This window comes from Otolemur garnettii, unplaced genomic scaffold (genome assembly GCF_000181295.1).
Source record: "Otolemur garnettii isolate 467f Iridium unplaced genomic scaffold, OtoGar3 scaffold00172, whole genome shotgun sequence".
Taxonomy (NCBI): Eukaryota; Metazoa; Chordata; class Mammalia; order Primates; family Galagidae; genus Otolemur; species Otolemur garnettii.
This window is the reverse complement of record NW_003852567.1, coordinates 2,078,546-2,087,992: the sequence shown is the minus strand read 5'-3', so window position 1 is coordinate 2,087,992 and position 9,447 is coordinate 2,078,546. Positions and strand designations below refer to the sequence as shown.

The 9,447-nt window shown below is 39.9% G+C and overlaps 1 protein-coding gene across 1 annotated transcript in view; it reads left to right on the top strand.

The window, feature by feature from the left end:
• The window catches only part of UBAP1 (ubiquitin associated protein 1), a 73,230-nt gene that overhangs the window by 51,023 nt on the left and 12,760 nt on the right, over positions 1-9,447 (top strand). The window contains exon 4 of the mRNA XM_012811683.2: positions 7,895-8,818. Coding sequence (XP_012667137.2) covers positions 7,895-8,818 — 924 coding nt within the window. The remainder of the gene's footprint in view (positions 1-7,894; positions 8,819-9,447) is intronic.

The following is a 9,447-nucleotide window of genomic DNA, read 5'->3' as shown; positions in this document are numbered from 1 at the left end:
GGGTGCCTGTAGTCCCAGCTACTTGGGAGGCTGAGGCAAGAGAATCGATTAAGTCCAGGAGTTGGAGGTTGCTGTGAGCTGTGACACTGTGGCACTCTACATAGGGGGACAGCTTGAGGCTCTGTCTCAAAAAAAAAAAAAATGTTAACTGTAAAATAGCCTCAGGTAGGTGTTCAGGGGTATTCCAGAAGGAGACATTGTTACTATAGGAGATGACAACTCCATGGGTGTTAGTGCCCCTGGAGACCTTCCAGCTGGCTAAGATGTAGAGGTGGAAGACAGTGATACTCATGATTACCCTGTGTAGGCCTAGGCTAATGTGTGTGTGTGTCTTAGTTTTTAATTAAAAAGTTTATAAAGTTAAAAAAAAACATTTTTAAAGTAGAAAAAGCTTATAAAGGTATGAAGAAAAATATTTTTGTATAGCTATACAGTGTGTTCATGTTTTAAGCTAAATGTTTTTACAAAAGAGTCAAAAAGTTAAAAAGCTTTAAAAGTTTATAAAGTAAAAAGTTACAATAAGTTAAAGTTTATTATGCAATAAAAAATTGTTTTTTATAAATTTAGTGTAGCCTAGGTGTGCAGTGTTTATGGAGTCTTCAGTAGGGTACAGTAATGTCCTAGGCCTTCACATTCACTCATTCCTCACTTACTGAGTCCTCCATGCTCCATTTGTGGTAAGTGTCCTATGCAGGTGTACCATTTTAGATCTTTTATGCCCTATGTTTACTGTACCTTTTCTATGTTTAGATAGAATGTATATGAATACTTACCATTATGTTACAGTCGCCTGCAAAATTCATTACAGTAATATGCAATGTAGGTTTGTAGCCAAGAAGCAATAGGCTATGCCATCTAGGTTTGTGTAAGTACACTGTTAAGATGTTCATACGTCAGGCATGGTGGCTCATACCTGTAATTGTAGCTAACACTCTCAGAAACCAAGGTGGAAAGATCGCCTGAGCTCAGGAGTTTGAGACCAGCCTGAGCAAGAGTGAGACCCCCCTTCTCTACTAAAAATAGAAAAGAAAACTAGTTGGATGATGCTGCAAGCCTCTGTAGTCCCAGCTACTGGGGAGGCTGAGGCACAAGGATTGCTCAAGCCCAAGACTTTGATGTTGCTGTGATGCCACAGCACTCTACCAAGGGTGACAAAATGAGACTCTGTCTCAAAAAAAAAAAAAAAGTTTCACACAATGATGAAATTGTCTAACTATGCACTTCTTAGATTATATCCCCATCAGGTGATGCATGAATGTATTCTATCTTTTCATTTATATATCTTATAGCTCTTGTTACTGCCTGGCTCACAGTGTTATACATACACGTGCATGCGCACGCATATATTTTACACACATATTTTGTATAATCTGTTAGATTGTATGTACCTGGGGCTCTGTGCCTTGCATAAAACAAATCCCCATTGTCCATGCAACTTGCACATTCACCTCTTTTCTTTTTTCTGTGAATGTCCTCCTTTTCTTCTTAGTCACTCAAGTTAGGTAATGTTTTTATTTTGATGTATTTTACACTGTGTTTCCATCCTACCTCATTTTTCACCTGGTTATTGCAGTAGCTTCTTTATTTGGCCCTTCTGCTTGCAGCATTTTCTTTCTGTTTTCAGTTTCTAGAATAATACTCTTAAAAGTTTTAAATTGTCAAATCTCTGTACAAAACTGTTCAAATAGAGATTCACCAGTCCTTATTGAGTCAAGTCTAGATGTAACATTGTGGTAGAATACCTTAGCTCATCCCTTCTTTCAGGTACACCTCCAAACCAAGTGACTAGCAATCTGTTGGCATACCTTGTACATTACTTTCCTATACCCTGATTTTTATCAAGAGCTGTTATCCCCAATATGCTCTTTCCCACCATACTGAAAACTATCTGTTAAGATTTATTTATTCTTCTAGATTGTGTTTTGATGTTTTGCTTTTGAGGTCTTCTTTCTTAAGTATCTCTCTTTAAAGCCCATTTATGTATAATGTACTGAATTGCTTCTTGAAAGTAGCAAATAGCCCTGTGTAACTGCCTTTCTGCAGTACACATTCACTGAATGCCTGCTTTTGAGAGGTGTTCTACTGGGTACTGAGGATAGAGATAAATGCTTTAATCATTACACTTACTACCCATAAGAGTGCTTACCTTTTTAGTGGAGTCACACAGAAAAGTAAAATACTGACTCTTTGTGTGATTTAAGATCAGGAAAAGGAGTTTTTTTTTTTTTTTTTTTTTTTTTTTTTGGTGAGACAGTGTCTCACTATGTTGCCCTTGGTAGAGTGCTGTGATGTCACAGCTCACAGCAACCTCCAACTCTTGGGCTTAAGCAATTCTCTTGCCTCAGCTTCCCAAATAGCTGGGGGCTACAGGTGCCCACCACAATGCCCAGCTATTTTTGTTGCTGTTGTTGTTGCATTTGTCATTGTTTCTGTGGGATTAACTAAGACAGCAGTTCTCAACCTGTGGGTCGTGACCTGTAAATAATCCTGCATATTAGATATTTACATTGTGATTCATAACAGAAGCAAAATTACAGTTATGAAGTAGCAACGAAAATAATTTTATGGTTGGGGGTCACCACAACATGAGGAACTGTATTAAAGGGTCGTGGCATTAGGAAGGTTGAGAACCACTGCACTAAGGCATCTCTAGGTTACTGTATATAAAGTATTCCTTGTTTTATCTTTCAGAGTATGCAGTGAGTAATCACAGAGAAGTTTAGTTACCTTTTTTAATAACAGCATGAAATCTACCCTTTTGAGGTATACAGAAGTGGTTTTTAGTATATTTATAGAGTATATTCATAGAGTTGTGTAACCATCATTACTGTCTAATTCCTGAACATTTTCATTATCTCAAAAAGAAACCTAGCACCTATTAAAAGTTACTTCCTATGCTCCCATCCCTGGCAGCCTGTACCAACTAGTAGTCTACTGTCTGTTTCTGTGGGTTTGCCTATTCTGGCTATATCCTATAATTGGAATCCTACAGTGTTTATATATAGCTTTTGTGACTGGTTTATTTCCCTTAGCATAATGTTTTCAAAGTTTATGCATGTTGTATGAATGAGGTGAGTACTTCATTCATTTTTATGGGCTAAATAATATTGTGCTCAATGGATATACCACATTTTGTTTATTCATCAATTGATGGACATTTTGGTAGTCACCACTTTTTGGCTGTTATGAATAATGCTGCTGTGAACATTTATATATAGAGTTTTGTGTGTGTTTTCAGTTTTCTTGGGGTGTATGCATAGGAGTGCATATGCTGGGTCATATGGTAACTATGTTTAACATTTTGAGGAGCCTCCAAACTCTTTTCCAAAATGGCAACACCATTTTACAGTCCAACAGCACTGCACAAGTCTTCAGTTTCTCCACATCTTTCCAACTCTTGTTATTAAGTCTTTGGGTTTTTTTTCAAAAAATTTTTTTATTGTTTGGGATTCATTGAGGTTATAGAGAATTAGGTTACACTGATTGCATTTGTTAAAGTCCCTCTTAAAATTATGTCCCGCCCCCAAGAGGTGATTATATACATGCTTTGTGGGTATGAAGTCTCTTATTGTGGTTTTGATTTGATTTGATGACTGATGATGTCTAGCATCTTATGTGTTTTTGAATACTGAGTTGATATTCATTTTGTATATGGAGACTTCATTGGGCCAGAAGAGAGACAGATTTACTTTGTAAAGTTCTTATTCCTATTTGCCTGAGATATTTTTTATTGGCAATAATGAATAGTCATTAAAAACCTTCTGTGTGGGCTTGGTGCCTGTAGCTCAAGCGGCTAAGGTGCCAGCCACATACACCAGAGCTGGTGGGTTCGAATCAAGCCCGGGCCCGCCAAACAACAATGACAGCTGCAACCAAAAAAATAGCCAGGCATTGTAGTGGGCGCCTGTGGTCCCAGCTACTTGGGAGGCTGAGGCAAGAGAATTGCTTAAGCCCAGGAGTTGGAGGTTGCTGTGAACTGTGATTACAGCACTCTACCCAGGGGGATAGCTTGAGGCTCTGTCTCAACCACCCCCACCCTCCAAAAACAAAAACCTTCTATGTGCATGATGCTATCAACAGTAAGATTCAGAAACATTCTATCTTGTTTCTCATATTATTTACTACTTCATTGATGCATTCAGAAAATTTGTTTTGAATCCTAAATGTTGTTGATTCACACTTTGCAGGAAATTTCCCATTTGATCAGTCTGAAAAACTGATAAATTCATGATATTGTGTTTACTGTGCTTATAGCACCTACAGATGATGAAAGAGAAGATCAGACTATGAGTTCCATTTCTGTATGGGCCATTTGAAATATTTTTTTTTCTCTAATTACACAAAATACCCTTAAACTTTGACTACCTGGGGTCTCCATTGGGGTATCAAGTGGTGATGTTGGTGCTGGTCTCCTCCCTAACTAGAGACCAGTCAGACCTAGAGCTTTAGACAGATGGCTTGAAGCTTCCTAGTACTCTGGGAGGTTGAGGTGAATGGATTGCTTGTGTTCGAGGAATTTGAGACCAGCATAAACAAGAGCAAGACTTCATCTCTACTAAAAACAGAAAAAAAATTAGCCAGGCATAGTATCATGTGTCCCTCTCACATGACAATACAAACTCAGTGTTTTTATTTTTATTTTTTTGAGACAAGAGTCTCACTCTGTCACCCTGGGTAGAGTGTTATAGCTCACAGCAACCTCAAACTCCTGGGCTTGAAAATTTCTCTTGCCTTAGTCTCTGGAGTAGCTAGGACTACAGGCATGCAGCACTATGACTGACTAGTTTTTTTCCTATTTTTAGTAGAGATGGGATCTTGCTCTTGCTTAGGCTGGTCTTGAACTCCTGAGCACAAATAATCCATTCACATCAACCTCCCAGAGTGTTAGTTTTACAGTTATAAGCCTCTGCACCCGCCCAGCAAACTGAATTTTCCAGCTAACCTTTCCTTTTTTTTTTTTTTTTTTTGCAGTTTTTGGCTGGGGCTGGGTTTGAACCTGCCACCTCCAGCAAGCATATGGGGCTGGCGCCCTACTCCTTTGAGCCACACGCGCTGCCCAAGCTAACCTTTCTTTAAAGTGAGCCAGTAAAACATGCCTAGCTCTTGCTTGCAGGATCCAGAAAACTTCAATTGAATGGGGTGGTGGTGGCCACAATCGTGTGGGCCACTCCGAATGTCATGTTTTTTTTTTTGTTTGTTTGTTTGTTTGCTTTTGTGAGACAGTGTCTCACTTTGTTGTCCTTGGTACAGTGCTGTGGTATGATAGCTCATAGCAACCTCAAACTCTTGGGCTCAAGTGATTCTTGAATCCCGAGTAGCTGGGATTACAGGTGCCAGGCTATTTTTAGAGATGAGGGTCTCGCTCTTGCTCAGGCTGGTCTCAAACCTGTGAGCTCAGGCAATCCACCCACTTTGGCCTTCCAGGGTGGTAGGATTACAGGCATGAGCCACCACACCCAGCCTAGTGTCATGGTTTAAAACAGCAAGTGGTATCACTCACAATGGGCTAGGCTAGAACTGCCACGTAATAGTTATGTAATCTTAAATTTCTCAAATTCTCCAGACTACTTCCTCATTTGTAAAATGGGGGCTAATTAGCTTTTAAGGTTATTATAAGGATTAGATAAAATGATGTATTTATAATGCTAACTCCAGTTCCTGGTACTCCCTCAATGCTACATGATGTTATTATTTATTACTGTACTCTACATTCTTTTTTTAAGTTTTACTTTTTTTAATATAAAAGAGATATCTCTACTATTTTTAAATTTTACTTTAATATTTCTACTTTTCTCCTACCTGGTATATTTTTCTCTATGTTCCATTACTTTTGTAGTTAAAAAACAAAAGCTCAAAAATTTTTTTCTAGACAAGGACAGAAATTTCCAATTGTTTGAGTAAAACTTCAGACAGCTATGTTTATAAGCTTTAGGAAGTTGGTTACTCCCTCAGGTTTTTTTTAGAGCAAACCAGTTGCGAAATTGGATGTCCTTCTCGGTTAAAAGCAGCAGTATTTCTCACTGTTCCATTAGTGGTAGAAAGGACACACAGTGATCCATCATGTGTTTTTCTGGGGCACAGCAACTGGCTGAAGGATTTAAGTTAACTTCTTGACATAGGCATTGCTAGGTTTCTATTGTGTTACTTGAAGCTGAAAGGCCTGGGGATGACTAGGGGGCTCTTTATTATGCTTCTTCTATCCAAAATGCTTATGCTTCATCTATCTAAAATGCTTGTCTCGGCTCGGTGCCTATAGCTCAACCGGCTAAGGCACCAGCCACTTACACCTAAGGTGGCGGGTTCGAATCCCCAGCCCGGACCCACCAAACAATAATGATGGCTGCAACCAAAAAATAGCCAGGCGTTGTGGCGGGCGCCTGTAGTCCCAGCTACTTGGGAGGCAGAGGCAGGAGACTCGCTTGAGCCCAGGAGTTGGAGGTTGCTGTGAGCTGTAATGCCACGGCACTCTACCCAGGGGGACAGCTTGAGGCTCTGTCTCAAAAAGAAAAAAAATAAAATAAAATGCTTGTCTCCTTGTCTCAGAATGTTAGACTTCTTTTCTCTCTTTCTCCTGTCTTTTTTTCCACCTGTAATGTGTCTCCAACCTTGAACATGCACACATTGTTTAGCGCTGGTGGTTTAAAATGAAAGCTAAGGATGTTTTTTTTTTCCTGTCTGTGGGAATTTTGCTTTATATAATAAATATATTTCTTTTAAGTATACAAATACAATTTTTGTAAATTGAAATATAGTTTAAGGTATTTTAAGCAGCCATGAAGTAAATCTTGGTGTAATTTGCTCTGTAAAATTTCAGTCTGAATGTCTGGATTTCTTAATAAGTTTTCCTGTATTTTGAGTATAACTTGTTAATTATAATCTAGTTGAAAGTGGTTTACGAGAATAATGTATCACACCTGTAATCCTAGCACGCTGGGAGGCCGAGGCAGGTGGATTGCTTGAGCTCACAGGCTTAGCAAGAGTGAGACACCCCCCTCCCCACCCCTGGTCTCTACTAAAAATAGAACAACAATAGGCAAAAGGATCGCTGAGCCCAAGAGTTGGAGATTGCTGTGAGCTTTGATGCCACGGCCCTCTATCCAGGGCAATAGGTTGATATGGGGTGGGGGGGGGGAGTATAATGTATTTAGACTGAGTGGTTTCAAATCTATGCTTTCCCTCTTGCTAGCTTTCTGACTTTGGGTTAGCTTCTGTAAAGTTAGGACAGCAATAGTTACTTTAAATGGTTGTTGAGAAAATCTACGGAGTTAATACAAAAAAAATGTTTAGAATCATGCATGGCATTTTATGTTTCTTAAATGTCAAGGCCTATCATTACTGAGCATAGGATCTGTTTAGGACTGTGTGCTGGGTACTAGATAGTAGAGACCCAAAGAGGGTTAGCTGCTTACGGGAGATTAAAGATCAGTGCTACATGTGATGACATGTGCTCAGTATCAAATGACTGATAGAGACAGATGCTGTAGAAGTTTAGAAGAAGGAATGGGCCAGTAGGAAAGCTTCATAGAGGAAGTGGCTGAACTCTACCTGAGCCTCCAGTGAAGAATTCTAGTAAGGGAGATGGCCTGAGGGGAGAGAAGCAAGGGAAGGGGTAGTTACATTTTACCTGGTATATAGGATTAGAAGGGTTAGGTACATTTTGCCTGGTATGTAGGATTAGAGGTATTAGGAACTCTTTCTAGTTAATTTTTAGAAGTAATCTGGAAACATAGTTTGGTTGAATCTCACAAGGATATTGGAAACCTCACTCTTCCTGAGTAGGGATCATTCCATATGCCTCACCCAGTTCTATTCTTTATAAGAGTGAGGAAGGAGTGAATGGGTGAGGGAAGGGTGGCCACCTGGGTTCACACCTTTCTTTGCTATATCTTTACAGTATGACTTCTCCTTGGAAAAGAAGACCATTGAGTGGGCTGAAGATATTAAGAAAATCCAAGAAGCTGAGCGGGAAGCAGAGCGCAAGATTGAGGAAGCAGAAGCTAAAGTGAATTCACAGAGTGGCCCAGAGGGCGATAGTAAAATGAGCATTACCAAGACTCACAGTAGAGCCACAATGCCACCTCCTATTAACCCCATCCTTGCCAGCTTACAGCACAACAGCATCCTCACCCCAACTCGGGTCAGCAGTAGTGCCATGAAACAGAAAGTTCTCAGCCCACCCCACACAAAGGCAGATTTCAATCCTGCTGACTTTGAGTGTGAAGAAGACCCATTCGATAATCTGGAATTAAAAACTATTGATGAGAAGGAAGAACTGAGAAATATTTTGGTAGGAACCACTGGACCCATTGTGGCTCAGTTATTGGACAATAACTTACCCAGAGGAGGTTCTGGGTCTATGTTAGAGGATGAGGAGGTTCTGGCATCCTTGGAGCGGGCGACCCTAGACTTCAAGCCTCTTCATAAACCCAATGGCTTTATAACCTTACCACAGTTGGGCAACTGTGAAAAGATGTCGCTGTCTTCCAAAGTGTCCCTCCCCCCCATCCCTGCAGTAAGCAATATCAAATCCCTGTCCTTCCCTAAACTTGACTCTGATGACAACAGTCAGAAGACAGCCAAGCTGGCAAGCACTTTCCATAGCACATCCTGCCTCCGCAGTGGCATGTTCCAGAATTCCCAAAAGCCTTCCACCCAAAGCAGTGTCAGTGAGCTCAATGGGCATCATACTCTTGGGCTTTCAGCTTTGAACTTGGACAGTGGCACAGAGATGCCAACCCTGATGTCCTCCCAGATGCCTTCCCACTCTTTATTGTCTGTGTGCACGGAAAAATCATCACCTCCAAATACAGGTCCCACAGTAAGTCTTTTAAATCCCCCCCTAAATTAGAGTTCCACAGATTTCTAAATTTGGTTATGTAGCAGTTGACTCCCTCACATTCTTCTTTTTGTGAGGTTTAAGGCAAGATGGCATGGCAGATTGACCTGGTCATGTAAGTATATGTAATTCTGCTTATTTTCCTGAGGACAAGGATTGTGAGCTTTGAACCTAGCCTGGTTAATGTTTGCTTATTCCTGCATCTTTTGGGTCTTTTCTTTTGAAAAGGTAAGATATGATATATGTCATGTGGATGGCATTTTCTGCTCTCAGTTTTTTTCTGTGCTGCCATGTCTTGTGTTTGTTTTATTAATGGCTTTCATTGTACCTTTTTACTTTTTTTCTATTACCTTTCTTTTCTTTTTAGCTTGCTTGATTCTGTGCATTATATCCTTCTCCCACCTCCTTGCCCCTGTCTTATTCTGTTCTGATTATGGTTCCTTTTCATTATAGTTTGGCTAAGTTAGGGTTACGTTTCTTCACACTGGGTGGTGCCTTACTACCTGGGAGATAATGTATGTTGGAACTTGAAGCATAAGGTGGAAATTTGTTGTTTTTAAATCTGCAAATTTTAATCTTTTTTCTTTTCTTTTCTTTTTTTTTTTTTTTTG